This window comes from Mchenga conophoros, linkage group LG11 (genome assembly GCF_057382185.1).
Source record: "Mchenga conophoros isolate Kocher_MC1m ecotype Shallow Benthic linkage group LG11, M_conophoros_male_GT1.1, whole genome shotgun sequence".
NCBI lineage: Eukaryota > Metazoa > Chordata > Actinopteri > Cichliformes > Cichlidae > Mchenga > Mchenga conophoros.
This window is the reverse complement of record NC_140536.1, coordinates 8,124,640-8,140,618: the sequence shown is the minus strand read 5'-3', so window position 1 is coordinate 8,140,618 and position 15,979 is coordinate 8,124,640. Positions and strand designations below refer to the sequence as shown.

The 15,979-nt window shown below is 41.9% G+C and overlaps 1 protein-coding gene across 3 annotated transcripts in view; it reads right to left on the bottom strand.

Annotated features, from left to right (window-relative positions):
* Window positions 1-1,264: 1,264 nt before the first annotated feature.
* Window positions 1,265-15,979, bottom strand: part of LOC146563538 (NACHT, LRR and PYD domains-containing protein 12-like) — a 41,269-nt gene continuing 26,554 nt past the window's right edge. For all 3 annotated transcript variants that reach the window (XM_085290703.1, XM_085290704.1, XM_085290705.1), the window contains 5 exons: window positions 15,724-15,897; window positions 6,537-6,713; window positions 4,245-4,421; window positions 2,404-2,577; window positions 1,265-1,730 (listed from right to left, as the gene is read on the bottom strand). In XM_085290703.1, the coding sequence (XP_085146829.1) occupies window positions 1,721-1,730; window positions 2,404-2,577; window positions 4,245-4,421; window positions 6,537-6,713; window positions 15,724-15,897 (712 nt within the window). In that variant the 3' untranslated portion in view covers window positions 1,265-1,720. The remainder of the gene's footprint in view (window positions 1,731-2,403; window positions 2,578-4,244; window positions 4,422-6,536; window positions 6,714-15,723; window positions 15,898-15,979) is intronic.

Sequence of the window (15,979 nt, the reverse complement as noted above, 5' to 3'; positions counted from 1 at the left end):
AGGCGAACACTCAGAAAATAAAACAGTCTTTGGCTGAGCCTTTGTGGGAACATTCATCGTCTGTGCTGGAAAGGTGGAAACATCTGGGAGATGCAGCCTTAACACACTGGGTTTCATACGTCCTTGGAGGCAGCTCAGTAAACTCAGGCATGCAGACAAAATCAGCACTTGCAGGAACACAATGTGCCCTCTCACAATGAGCTTGAAAACATAAACTGAGTTTTCCTCACTGACTGTTTTAGACAGTATTGTGGGAGCAACACAAAAAGCAGCTTCAGAGAGCTGGAAACACAGTTTAGTGTCTTTGCCTGCTCGCTTTAAGTCACAATAAACAGAAAACTCATTGTGTCTCATGTCAGAATCAAATCACTCATATACAGGAAAGGAAGAGGCGGAGCTTATTTCTTGCAGGGAGAGGTTAGCAGTCTGTGTCTGGATGCTCTGAAATCCTGGAATCCAGCTGTGGAGAGCAGCGCCGGCGGCGTGGACGCAGTTTAGTAATCAGGGAACGGGAGACAGGAGGGAAACACAGCTGGGACCAATTACACACACGAGACAGGAAACACTAACACAGGACTGTCAAAGTAAAAAAAGGAAATATGACACAGAGTCCAAAGTAATGAGACGTGGGACACAGTGAAGACACAGAAACAGAAACCAGAATTATAATCACAAAACAAACTCAGCAACATAAAGAGTGAATCAGCTGATTCAGTGTTTGTGACAAAAACATGGATCCTGGTTAATAAGTTGTATTTGTTTGTTTCTGTATTATTTTGTGTATCGTTCTTATGAGCTGTTGTTTTTTCAGTGAAATATTATTTAATTGTTTTAAGCTTTTTGTTGACTTTGAAGTGCTTAAGTTGATATTTTTGAACATTTAATTTGTTAGATTATTGTAGAGTGAATAAAACTGTCAAACGCACAGCTGCTTCCAGCATGGCCGGAGGAGAGGTGGCTGAGCAGATGCACAACACACACAGCTCACAGGTTTGCATTTCTAGATATTGCAGATGTTGCAGAAATTGACAGTAAAGAACTCAGAGATCCAGCGCTGTCTCCTGCCCCTGATTTATATACCACAACACAACGACAGGCGTAACTCACACAAACGGGTAACATGAGGCTCAGATGCTTTGGACGTGTTCACATATACTGGACACGGAATGATGAAAATGGAGCTGCAGGAAGGAGGAAAAGAGGAAAAACACAGAAAAGATTCACAGATGTGGTGAAAAAGGACATGACAGGTTCTGTTTGTTAGTTTGTTTTTTCTTTATTTGGTAAAGATTCAGAAATAAAGAGAAGATCACATGTTTGAATATAATATTAATGTTCTGTAATTACACAAGTTGTAAAATCTTTCCAGAGTGAGACAGAGACTGTGCAGAGACTGTAGAAGGACAGAGCAGCAGCAGAGCAGTCCAGATACACTGATGATCCTCTGTCAGATCCAGAGGGACACACAGGGCTGATGCTGGACTCTACATTGTGTCTGACAGTGGAGCTGTTCTCAGAGCAGTTCACTCTGCAGCACTGACAGTCATCTGCACTTCATTCCTCTGTCAGTCACTGCTGGATGAAGCTCTCCTCTCCACCTCCCAGTAACATGGCCCAGTCAGAGCGTCTCTACACACAAGCTGCTGCTGCTTCAACCTCTCTGGATCATCAGGACACAGCTGCTCCTCTCTCAGCACACACACCGTCCTGTTTACCATCATCACCTCCACCTGCAGAGAGAAGGAGGAAGAGCAGAGGAGATAAACGAGTGTTTCCAGAGACTCTTCATCAGCTGTCAGTCAGTGATGCAGCACATCCAGTATAAAGAGCAGCAGGGACTTCAGTGCTGGGACTGTACTAGGACTCATTGTTGCTTCACTTTTTCTAATCTTTGGATTTTTATTGAAGTTGCTGAAAATGTTTTTCACTCCTAGTTTGAGTTTGGACTTTCATTCGTTAGAAGAACCTTGGTGTGTCCACTCTGAGCTCTGTAGGAACCCCAACAACAAGCCCAACAATCCAGATGGACGGTTCCAGCTGTTAACTGGAGGAATTCCATCCAAACATCTGCTCTCACTAAATTCTTCCTCACCTACAGACTGTGTTCTTCACTGCTTTAAACTTGGAAATGAATGCAGTCATTGGTCTGCGTGCTGCTTTGTTCAGAGCTGATTGGCTGTTGACAGTGTTTGATCAGAGCGTGTCAGCCGTTACTATGGTGACCATAAAGGTGAGAAACAGGAAGTGTTTGTGTCCAATCCAGAAGCCTGTCACCATTCTCCTCTCACAGCTTCACTGAGAAGCTGCAGCTTTACAGGAAACACTGGATCTTTGTTTCATACTGACTGTGTTTAGTACAATACTGCTGACAGCACCACCCACTCACTCCATCACTCTACTGACCTCAGTTTCTCCAGTCTGTAGTCTGGACTCTGCTGAAGATCAGACAGCTGCTCCAAATTTGAACGCCACAGGTTGCTTCCTCTCAGGTCCAGCTCTCTCAGATGGGAGGGGTTGGACTTCAGTGCTGCTGCCAGATAATCACAGCTGATCTCTGACAAATCACAGCCCCTCAATCTGTATAAAAAATGAAAGATACACTAAAGGACACTCAAAGCTGGCTTGGAAAGGAATGAAGTCCATGGTGGGGATGCAGAACAAGGAGCAAAGATGAATGTGATGCTGAATCAGCAGAAGACTTGGACTCATTTGATTCCAGCTTTGATATCATTGATTTCAATGAAGAGCTTTGTGATTGTAGCAAAGGGCCGGTAGCTCTGAGAGTCCCACTGATGAGGTGTTTGTGTGGAAATCTCTTAGTGGGACCAAAGAGAGAAAAAGCCCTGGTCCTGATGCTGTGGGAGGGAAAGAATTGAAGTGTGCTGTGAGGAACTGACTGGGAGATTTTCACACATTTTCCAGTCCTCCTTGGAACAACAGGAAGTTCCCAGCATATGGAAACAAAGGTTAAGTGTCCTATGGCACTCAGTGATGATGGTGCTGTGGCCCCACCACCTCCACCGCTTTGTAAAGGAACTAACTGTAATCTGAAGCTTCAAATGGAACTAAAACTTCATCCACTAGGTGGCAGTGTCTGATGATAAAGTGTTAGTGTAGCTGGCCTGTAGTAAGAAACAGGAAAATGCAGGATTTGGGCTGAAATGGGGAAAGGTGGTTAGCACTAGTGCCTTAAAGCAAGAAGGTTGTAGGTTGGTCAGCTGGGCCTTTCTGTGGAGGTTGGATGTTCTCCCACAGTCCAATGAAATGCTGCTTAGGTTCATTGGTGCTTCTACATTGGCTGTAGGTGTGGATGTGAGAGAGTGCTTCTCTGTCTCTCTCTGTTGGCCCTGTGATGGACTGCTCACCTGTGCAGGTGGACCACACCTCTTGCCCTATGACAGCTAGGGCACAGGCTCCAGCCCTGTGAGCCTAAACAGTTAGCAAAAATGATTCATAGATGGCCTGAAATTCCCCAGTTAGCAGTTTGGTAGATAGCTATGACATGCTAATCGCATCCAGCAGCTGTATTCTACCTGTAAGCTGATCCCTGCTGAGCCAAAGCACTTTTTCATATACAAATTACAACCTTTAATACACCTTTAAGAAACCTATTGGTCAGCATCTTATTAGCCTGCTGTTAGCTTCATTCCACAGAAAACTGAGAGAAACTAACAGAGTTGATAAAGAATAAAGAGAAATGTGCTGATTTAAAGCCTTTGAAGTGCTTCAGATGATCTCTGGCCACTTCTGTCCACTCATTCATTCATGTAAGCTTTCTAATGCAGCTTTGATCTTCACAGTCTGCTTTATGAAACTCATTCTAACCCTGAATGTCAAAGTGTTCCTCCTTCTCTTTCCCATCATTCATGCTGGCAGTGGAGGACATTTGGATGTTGGACTGTGTTTTGGATGATGTGTGTATGTTTGTGTTGAACAGCTGTCTGTGAAGCAAACGCACATTTTTCGTTGGATTTCAGTGTCAGACAGACTTTAAGGTGGAATGAAGAGTTTGAGAGTTTCACAGTGAATTATCCAGTGGAGGATTTTTCTTCTTCTTTGAAGGTTTGAAATGTGAACATTGTTCTGGTACAGTCAATGGACTAAACCAGAGAAGAAGAAAACAGACTTTACCATGAAGATCCTCAGTGTGGATCAGTACAATATCAGCCTGATGTCTGCAGTTTAGTGTCAGCACAACTTTCACATCATATTCATCTCAGCACAACTAAAACATGCTGACTGACCTCAGAGTTTCAAATTTACACCCTCGACTCTTCAGGAAACCACACAGATGCTTCACTCCTGAATCTTGCAGTTCGTTGTTGTTACTCAGGTCCAGCTCTCTCAGATGGGAGGGGTTGGACTTCAGTGCTGCTGCCAGATAATCACAGCTGATCTCTGACAGACCACAGTCCTCCAATCTGTATAAAGAATGAAAGATGTAAGTTTATTAGACAAAGTGTGATCTTGAAATCATTCAGTGTTTCATCATCTGTTCAGAGCTGAAGAAGGTTCAGAATGTAGAAGTTTAGAAAATGGAAATTCCAAACAGCTGAAGCCAACAGGAAGCAGCTTCAAACAAACACAACAAGAGAAAAAAACTCTGAATGTTTCACATTAAAGTCGTACATTTCTCATAAAAACAGGACAACGACTTGAAAAAGTCGTGTTTTTCCTTCCAGGAACCACATGGCTTCACTTTTAAAGGTGAAGTGTGAAAGAAATGGACATATTTGAAGTCAGACACCTTTTTCCAGTCACATTATTAAAGCAGACAAACTACAAGCTCATTTTCATTCCAACAAGTCATCTTCTGACCTGGACTAACAACACTAGTCTCTATGTGCAGCTGGCTGTGAGACCAGTGCTCAGGGAGCGTCTACAAAGTGCAACACTGAAAGAACATCACACACTCATTTGCTTCCAGCACTTTCACACAAACATCTACTGTCATTATTGTCACCAAACTCTGTGGATCCTTTATTGCAAATTCAAATGGGATCAAATGGTCAGACAAAAGAGGGTTATGAGGAAATATGATGAAATGTTGTGTATTAGCAGCAAGTTATTGAATCATTTTCCTCAGAAACCAAACAAAATAATTGACAAAAATGTTTTTACAAACTCAGTGTTGGACTTGGATCAGCAGGATAAGCTGATGTTTAAAGGCATTTGAGTCTCGCTGTATGAGAGTCCAGTTATTACTCAATATTTATGGATGATGTTTTTTCAGTGTTGCACTTTGTAGACGCTCCCTGAGCCTCACAGCCAGTTGCACATGGACCAGCTGACATTACCCAGCATTAGAGGCGGGTGTAAAAAAATAGATTTTCCCATTTAAATGGTTTTAATTTGAATAAAACGATGTTGACTCATTCAATCCTGAATCGATGTTTAATATAAATGTATTTTGCCAGAATCTCAGGTTAAAGCTCACAAACGATTTCAACAAGCAGCAAACAGCTAAAACAGTAAATGAGAGCAGCTAAACACACAAAGATGGAAACACAGAGCGTGGATCGTTCACTCCACGGCACGTACACGGACACGCCGTCGGGGCTGAAAGTGGACAGCTCACAGATCCTGAAGCTGCAGGTTTCATCTGTCTCCAACCAAAACTGAGTGAAGCAGCAGCAAAAGAAGATCCAAACTCTGCTTCACGTTTGATAAATATGCTCATGAATTCTCTCTGACTTTGGCTGTTCCTGCCTGCACAGCTCTCTCTCTCTCTCAGTGTACTCCAAGAACAGCTTCAAACATCTGTTTCTGCATCATTCACTGTTTATTAGCCACCAGTCTGCTGTTGTGTTCAGTGCTGTCGGCCTCCGACAGGAAAGCCTAATTTCTGCTGTTCCATGGAAACTTTTTAAAATGATGACAGATTACAAACTCTCAGCTGTGTCTGAAATCAAACCTCTGTAACTTTGCTTCACTTCAGCGGCATCAGGTCATGTTCACATGTTGATTCATGGTTTGCTTTGGTTTTTGATCGACTGCAGAATATTTTGAAGGTTATCTGCTATAAAAAGCCAGAAGAGGAAAATCTGCTTCATGTGTTTCTGTTTGATCCTCAGTGACTTTGACACAAAGGCCTCTGCTGTGATGATCACACCTCTGATCAAGTCTCACAGTGTCACAACTGATAAATGATCAGAGTTAGAATATTTCTGACTGTCTGCTGTGTGCCGTGACCTTTGACCTGCTAAAGAGAGTCAGCTGTGGATTATTCATTGTTGTGTCTGATACTTAGAACTGTGAGTAAGAAGCTACACAGTTAATCAGGGTCCCCTCTCTCTGAATCAGGAAAGGTGGGCAGGCCGCGTGTGGGCCGCGGGCCATGCGTTGAGTATCACTGTTTGAGATGTGAACATTGTTCTGCTACAGTCAATGGACTAAACCAGAGAAGAAGAAAACAGACTTTACCATGAAGATCCTCAGTGTGGATCAGTATAATATCAGCCTGATGTCTGCAGTTTAGTGTCAGCACAACTTTCACATCATATTCATCTCAGCACAACTAAAACATGCTGACTGACCTCAGAGTTTCAAGTTTACACCCTGGACTCTTCAGAAAACCACACAGATGCTTCACTCCTGGATCCTGCAGCTTCTTGTTGTTACTCAGGTCCAGCTCTCTCAGATGGGAGAGGTTGAACTTCAGTGCTGCTGCCAGATAATCACAGCTGATCTCTGACAGACCACAGTCCTTCAATCTGTATAAAGAATGAAAGATGTAAGTTTATTAGACAAAGTGTGAGCTTGAAATCATTCAGTGTTTCATCATCTGTTCAGAGCTGAAGAAGGTTCAGAATGTAGAAGTTTAGAAAATGGAAACTCCAAACAGCTGAAGCCAACAGGAAGCAGCTTCAAACAAACACAAGAGAAAAAACTGAATGTTTCACATTAAAGTCGTACATTTCTAACAAGAGTATTTTAAAGACAGCGTCACTGATGATCATCTTCTGGTCAGTAAAACTTTGGTTTTCCACATATGAGTGTTAATGATGCACAAAGACTGTGAGTGCAAAAAGGGAGTGAGGAGGATGACAGAGAGATGGTACAGGAGCATCAAGCATCAACAATGAGCAGAAGGATTTTGGAGCCTGTTTGATTGAAGCTTTCACAGAGACGTGTTTGACTGGACACCACCAGGAAAGACTTTTATTTTTTAATTTACATGTAGACAAAGATAATGATAAACTTTTTTGTTACTAGTAATCCTGAATTGTAGTAATAAAAACAACTGTCAGTGTGATTATAAGGCCAAGAAAACAATGTTGCTGTCTGAACCATTCTGGGGTAACACATCACTTTTTGTTGAATTTATAGCAATTATAACAATTTCAATTTACTTTTAACAACTTTTAAATAATTGAAAACAAAATATTTGAAGACTTTTTCAAGCCTGTGTTTAAAAAATAACTCTTTCCAATGGCAGTCACCTTTGGATCCTATCAAACTGTTAGACAGATCACCTATGTGGCCCTCCATGGTATGGAGGCCTATCTCCCCCCACCACTCCCCCTGCCAGTGGCAGACGCCCACAGACATCGGTGCGTTGGTGGTTCTTTGTGTCCGGGGATGGGCGTCCAGGTACCCACCGGCTCACTCCTTGGTGGCTGCTTGTCGGGCCTGGAGCCTGGAGCTCGCACGGGCCCCTTCGGGGGTGGGGTGCCCTCAGCCTCTGGGCCTGGGGCTCGGTCACTCTGGCACAGCTGGCTGCCTGCGGAGCTCACGGGCACATCACTGCAACCCCCCTGGCTTCTGCTCCGCGGCTGCTGAGTGACCCCTCATCTGGGACTCTCCTCAGCTCTTTCTGGGACAGTGGCGCGGCTGCCCCTCTGTTGGTCTTCCTTGGTCTCTTGTGTTCTGAGGGCCTCTGGATGTCTGGAGTCTTGATCTCCTCCATACCTGCTTCATGCCCTGGTGGACGGGGCTGTGGCTCCCCACACCCTCTAGCAGATCATTACATGAAGGAACCTTTTAAATATAAGCGCGTTCATGCTCACAGGTGTACAGACGGGTGCTCACACACACAAACTACACCCTTTTTGGCTCCTACCTCAAAGCACACTGTGCACTGTCGATCTTACGTGCTGCACAATAATGTTTAATATTTAGTATTTACTGTTATATTCCCATATATCATTGTGATGTTGTTTATTATGTTGCTCTTTTTTGTTCTTCTGCTTGTTTTCTTTTTTCTTTCTCAACAGGTGATCCAGGTGATTGATATATGTATTTTTGTCTGCTTATTTTGTTGGTTTTTGTTTTTTGCCCTTTATCCCCGTCCCTTCCCCGCTGTTTTTCTTTCCCTCTTTCTTTCTCCCCTTTCTTTTCCCCAGTCAAGTCTGTCCCGTAAATAAAATAAAATACAATAAACAATAAAAGGTGAATCAAATAGACCATTACGGCAAGGCTGGGATGGTCCATTTGGTAAAGTAAATCCGTTGGGCATCTTTCTTCGCCTTTAGACAATAATTCTGATGGCAAAAGAGCCAAACAGGACAGGCAAAAAAAAAAAAAAAAAAAAAGACATCACCTATAAGATCATATGAGGGGTTTTTCTTTTTTTTGTTGAACAAAAAATTATATTTGACAACTATTACAGCAGGATCAGTAAACAGCCCCCCCAACCCATCCAAACCAATGCAACCACGGCCCAGCCAGTAACCAAAACAGGGAGCATCGATTCACTGACAGCTGTTCCAGTGTTACCCATGAAAATAAATGATCATGATCTTTTACCCAGTTTAATTAAGCCCTTATATTTGATGCCAAGTAATACAACAAAAATTTCCCTCCTGCGCTCCCTGGTTTGTGTGATAAACTCTGTTTCAGCCTGGGTGGCTTTTTGTTCCAAATAAAGGAAGAAATGTGACTGTTCAGATTGTTAAAAAAAGACTGTTAAAATCATTGGAAGACATTGAAAAAAAAATAAATACTAAAATTTAGGAAATATACTCATCTTGATATTTATTCTACCACCCAGCAAAAGAGCCAAAACTCACATTTTCCAAAATCCTCTTTAAGCTTCGACAATAAAGGAAGATCGTTTTATATAAGTCTTTGTGGTTTTGTGTCACCCAGATGCCCGAGTACTTAAACTTCTTATAGCTGAGTTTAATAGGTGCTAAAATACACAAAAACTCCCCAATTGTCGTACAGATAGACTTTGCCTCGCTCTAAATTGACTTTATATCCAGAAATTGTCCCAAAAATGCCTTAAGTATGCATTAAGGTGACCTTGAGGCTCTTAAAGGCGCCTATAAATAAAATGTATTATTATTATTATTGTAAGTCTATCCAAAGGTTTGTGGAGGCTATTCGACGGGTTGGAAATAAATAAAAAGCATGTCGTCGGCATAAAGAGAGACTTCATGTTCGATACCCCCTCGATGTTTTCCCTCAACACCAACACGTTGTCGCAGCAACAGCTAGCGGTTCAATGGCAAAAAGGAGACAGAGGGTATCCCTGTCCTGGGGGACAGATTATTGTTAGTCCGGACAGCTGTTAGACGGGAGCAATACAATACTTTTATCCAAGATACAAAATTAAAGCCACGTTTTTTTAAGCGTATAAAATAAAAAATCCCATCTCACCCGATCCAACACCTTTTCTGCGTCAAGCCAAATTACAGTTTCCAATGTATCACCTTTAACATGGGTATAAATTATATTTAATAGAGCTCTAATGTTAAAAAAAAGAGTGCCTAATAAAGCCCGTCTGGTCCTGTGAAATAATGGAGGACAAATACTTGTGTAAGCGACGGGCCAACACTTGAGCTTTGTGTTTGTGTTGAACAAAGATATTAAACGACATGAACGACAATCTAAATGGTCTTTTTCCTGTTTTACAATTAACACAATTAAACACATCACTGCTTGATGTATTGTTGGAGGCAACGACTGTGAGAGGAAGGATTCTTCAAAAGTTGATTTTAACAGTGAATTCAGTCGGTCAGAAAACTTTATGAAGAAATCAGATGGATACCCGTCGGGGCAGCAGATTTTCCAGACTGCATGCTCCGTATGGCCGTTTCAATTTCAGAATTAGATTGAGTTCATAAGCATAGCTGCGCAACTTTGAAATCAGATACTCAGCCTGTTTTGTGAGATTGTATTCAGTTTGTCATTGTAACCACTGTGTATATAATACAGGCTCAGGAGAGTGGCTGTACACAGCATGTAGTTTAGTAATTTCATCAGCTAACTGAGAGAGGCGCTCGGTCACTATTTTATTCTATTTTGCACAAAATGAAATTATTTGGCCTCTCAGACCTTTTGTAACTGACAAACTCTTCATCTGCTAACAACACTGAGTTGAATCTCCATGGCTGATAGTTGGAGCAGGCATCAGGAATACACACTGAAAAAACGAGGAGAAATCACCAGTCTTATAATCACATTCTGTAACTAAAGGGAGACGTTTTTCTATACAAATATGTTTTATGGACATTAGAAAAAAAAGAGTATTGACGTGAAGCAGGATTATGAAAACTCCATACATCAGCTAGTCCATAATTATCAAGAAAGCTCTGAATGACACATGGTGACTTTGGACTAAGTGTACTTTTGTGTGAACTGTGGTCCATAGCAGATAATGAGCAGTTTAGGTCTCCCTCAAAGATGATATTGTGTGATGACATATTGGGGAGCCGTGTAAAGACTTTAGTGAAAAATCTGTGATCGTCCCAATTAGAGGCGTAGATATTTGCTAAGATCAAAGGAACACCATAAACTATATTTTCTGCACTTTAAGTCGCACTTAAAATCCTGTAATTTTCTCAAAACAATAAATAAAAAAATGAATACAGAATTTTTTAATTTTTTTTTTATATCTGACTGAGACCCAACCCCCAAACAAAATAGAAGCTACATCAGAAAGGACATGGTCCCTGTAACCCCCCCAATGTAGACAGATCCACACATGCGGCCTGTCCTTGTTTAGTTTATTAGAAGTCAAACCCTCAGGCTCCCGCCGGCCACGTGAAATAACATATCCTACAGATAGATGCACGTCCTAACAAAATATAGACCCTTTCCAGAGACGTTTATATTACCATAAAACAAAATGAACCAAAATATGCTTATCAAATAATTTTCAGTGTCTTAGCAACAAGTGTCTCCAAACTCTTTATCATAACGTGGACGCTGTTAACTTCAGCTGTAGCACAAATGAAGACTTTGTAGGTTGAGAAAAAACTATTTTTGAAACTCAGCAGGAGCCTTCAGAGACACGTGTTACTCCATTGCAGGAAGTCCAACACCTGCTCTGGGACACAGACTTTTATGACAGTCACATGACAGTCTTTTCTTAACAGAGAGTCAAGATGGCAGCAGTGTGTTTGGGCTGCTGTCCGACTCTGTTTGTACTAGTTACTGTGAATGCTTGAAAAGCTTAGAAAAACCATTCAGCCGTTCAACTTAGAAAAACCATTCAAACACCATTAGATTCCTCTTCTTTTGGACATGATTGCTTCTACTTTTCTCATTTTTAACATTTATACTTTTAAAATTATTCAACTTTATTTAACAAAAATTTCTAATGTATTTCAATGGGAGACCCTTCAAATTCTCATTAAACTTACACCTCTTTCAACTCTAACTACTTCCACACACGTTGACGTAGAGCCACCATTCAAACTTTAAAACGAAGCCAAGACATTGAACTATTCAACTTGTATTTGTATTTTCAATATCTATTATGCTTTTTCTTCAGTTCCAGTTTAAGTTTCATCCTTTTTTTTCAGCAGTTTCAGAGTTTATAATGGGTGTGTATGGGACAGAATGTTGTCGCTAGAGTGAGACAGCTCAACTGCTAGAGTGAGAGGAGCGAAAAAATTAATCTTGAAATCTTCTCTTTAAACTGCTGCTGTGTCCACAGTGTTTGCTCTACAGGTATGATTTTACCCTCAAAACGTCGCCATCGTTGTTCTCTGTCCAACACTGTGTGTTTGAAAGCTCAGAGATGTAAACTTTTTAAACTGTGTGGATCCAAGTGGAGGGATCACTTTTTAGTCATTCAGTGATTCAAAGAATATAAACTTTTAATATTCATTGAGATGTTTTCTGACTAAATTTTATTTTGTCATTACTCATCTTTTTCTAATTTAAGTTTAAAACATTTTCAGCTATTTTCCTTTTTTTTTTTTTTTAGGCATGCCAGAATTGTTTCCTTTTTTTTTTTTTTTTTTTTTTCTAAATGACATCAGAAACAGCAGTATGCGACATTACGTGATGGCAGAGCTTCAGTTCATCCTTTGTCATTTTTTTTTTTTTTTTTAATAAATAGGACAGGGGGAATGAATGAGAGAAAGAGGGGGAGAGAAAGAAAGAAAACCAAAGGGGAGAAGAGACGGTGAGAAGGGGGGGGAAGAGAGACAAAAAAAAAAAAAGAACTCCTGGGTCACCTGTATGGAGAAAAAAAACAAACAAACAAAAAAAACAAACAGAGGAGACAGCAAACAACAAAGAGCAACATAATAATAGAGAAAACAAAGCACCATCCCAATAAACTAGCTAGTCATAGATATCAATATTTACTAAATAATAAACGATATTGTGCAGCACGCAAGATAGACAGCGCACAGTGTGCTTTGAGGTAGCAGCCAAGAAAGCTTTAGTCCGCGTCTGTGAATACCCATGTGTGCATACCTGTGTGGATCAGCATGCTTGCATTCCAAAGGTTTCTCCATGTAATGATCTGCTAGGGAGTGTGGGGGGGCCACAGCCCCGTCCTCCAGGGTGTGAAGCGGGTATGGAGGAGATCAAAACTCCAGACATCCAGAGGCCCCCAGAACACAAGAGACCATGGAAGACCAACAGAGGGGCAGCCGCGCCACTGTTCCAGTAAGAGCTGAGGAGAGTCCCAGATGAGGGCTCGCCCAGCAGCCGCGGAGCAGAAGTCAGGGGGAGTTGCAGTGACGCGCCCGTGAGCTCCGCCGGCCCCCAGCTGTGCCTGAGTGACCGAGCCCCAGGCCGAGAGGCCGGGGGCACCCCACCTCCAAAGGGTGTGTATGGGACGGAATGTTGTCGCTAGAGTGAGACAGCTCAACTGCTAGAGTGAGAGGAGCGAAAAAATTAATCTTGAAATCTTCTCTTTAAACTGCTGCTGTGTCCACAGTGTTTGCTCTACAGGTATGATTTTACCCTCAAAACGTCGCCATCGTTGTTCTCTGTCCAACACTGTGTGTTTGAAAGCTCAGAGATGTAAACTTTTTAAACCGTGTGGATCCAAGTGGAGGGATCACTTTTTAGTCATTCAGTGATTCAAAGAATATAAACTTTTAATATTCATTGAGATGTTTTCTGACTAAATTTTATTTTGTCATTACTCATCTTTTTCTAATTTAGGTTTAAAACATTTTCAGCTATTTTCCAACTTCTATGTGAACATCAGCTTTTAGCAGTTCAGCACTTTTTGTTTCAGGTTAAAAATTGTTTTTTTTTTAATTTCATTCAAAATTTTTAACTTAAGATTCAGCAATTATTCCTTATTTAAGCTCATACATTCAGATTTCAGCATTCACACTGCAGTTTCTTCAGAAAATGCACTTTCTAGTGTTTTAGTTTTTATTTGTCTTCAAAAATGCAAACTCTCTGCTTGTATATGATCACCAAACACTGCTGGCTTTAAGATCTTCTCATTTAAAACCTGTTTATTGCAATCGTGGATATCAGGGAAGCTTCTCTGCACCGTTCCTGTCAGGAGTTCCAGCTTGTCTCGGTTGTGCTTCAGCGCCACCTCAACTGACAGGGTGTCGCAGACGCCGTGGGAAATGCAGTGGCTTATTGGTGAGAATGAAGGTTACCTGGATACGACTTGGAAAAACACCTCAGCCTAACCTGACTGGATTCGACCGCATCAACTACTGGCACTCTCTGGATATGGCTTACACCTGTCTGACACCTGTTGTTGGGTGTACTACAATAAACCCGCCCAGCGTCCTCCCCGTCTACGCTCAGGTGGAGTAAACCCTCAGAACCTACGGCCGATAGGTCGGGCACCCACATCGGCCGATGAGCCACCGATACCACTAAGAATCAGTCTTGTTAATACTTGATCGCTAGCAAACAAAACTTTTCTTCTAAAGGACTTCTTCACTAATCAGGAACTGGCTCCAATGCTTGGAAACCTGGCAGAGAGCCAGTGAGTCCAGCTGTTTTACTGAACTTTTACCTTCTGACTGTGAGATGACAGGACGTGGTGGTGGAGTGGAGGCTGATTTTAGGAAGAAGCTCGCATGCAAACAACTCTTAACTGACTCTTATTCAAGTTTTGAACTTGTGATGTTTGTTGTTTGGGGCGTCCCGGCCGACACTCGGTGCAGCTGTATACAGACCTCCAAAACATCACAAGGATTTTATTCAAAACTGTGATCTGTCTTTATCTGGAGCTGCAGTAGATGATCCATCCTCACAAAGCAACACTGCAGGAACAAAGACACAGCACAGCCGATGAAGGACGAGGACAAAGGAAAGGTGAGTGAGGAGACCCTGGTGGTGTGGACGGTCCTGCAGGGGCTCCAAAACTGAGGAACAGAGACGTCCATGTACCAGCTGAGGATGCTGCAGTGATCCAGGGAGCTCGGTCCAATCTGTGTGAACTACATGGACCACAGTTTTTTCACAGACTTCAGCCATGTGAACATCTGGAGATCCAACAGTGCACGAGCTGTGAGCCATCAGCTGTTTCTCTCATCAGCTGCTGTAATGAGAGCTGCTGGAATCATCTCGAGCAGCAGTAAATCACTGATGTTGTTTCTAACCAAAGATATGGGACTGAGCTCCGCTGAGCTCCTACTTTCAGGCAGATATAAACTGCTACAGTCTGCTGATTATTGCTTTGCCTCCATCACACAAGCTCTTTATCCTGTTCTTCACTCTCATTGGTTCTTTGTGTGCTTGTTTTTACAACAGTAGTCATTCTGACTGGTCAAAGAAGACAATCAGCTGTGACTAAATGTAGCTCCTACAGCAGTGATGGGAATAACTACTGAAGCTAATCCAGTATCAAAGCTCAGGAATCAGCAGCTCCCACCTCGTTTTCTTTCAACAACTATTTTTAGCTGCTGCGTTTCTGTGTTTCTGCAGACCTCAGACATCCTGCTGCTCTGGACAACTTTTTCATTCTTTTTATCATTATTTGGCTCTTCTTTTATTATTATGTTATATGTATTAATATTTTAAACACTTATTCTTTGTATTTTTTGCTTTGCTCCTGTCAAACTGCTTTAATAAAATCTGCTGCAGTCTAAACTGTGGACGTTCCCTTTTTAACCCTTTGTGAAACAATAAAGGTTTAAATCTGAGTATTCATCTATGTTAGTGTTTAATGGGTCTAATAGGTTGCTTTGGCCTTTCCCAGTAATATCCTCCCTTGGAGTCTGTGGTCCAGGCTTCTAAAACCATCCCAGGTTAACAAGAACTACAATCTAGAGGAGAGCTGCCATAACAGGTGTGACTGATGAGATCTGACCTGCAAGGTTACTCAGGTTTGTTTGTATCAGGACAAGCAGGGAAGAGACCTGGACGTCAAGGTAGTTAGAGCTGGGCGAGTGTCCTCACCCACATCGGCTTCACAACTCTGCATCATCTACTGAGTAAGACTCAGAGGATCAGAGATTAGAAGGTCTACAAAGAGCTGAACCAGACTTCCTGTATAAAGGTTTTAGTTCCACAGATCGACAGTGTCAGCACAACTAAAACGTGGAGACTGACCTCAGAGTTTCAATTCGATGTTGTGGTTTCCACAGAAGAACACATAGCTGCTTCAATCCTGAATCCTGCAGCTTGTGGGAGCTCAGGTCCACCTCTCTGGGATACAAAGGGTTAAGCTTCAGCACTGCTTCCAGATAATCACAGCTGATCTCTGACAAATCACATCTCTCCAATCTGTATAAAGAATGAAAGATGTAAGTTTATTAGACAAAGTGCTTGAAATCATTCAGTGTTTCATCATCTGTTCAGAGCTGAA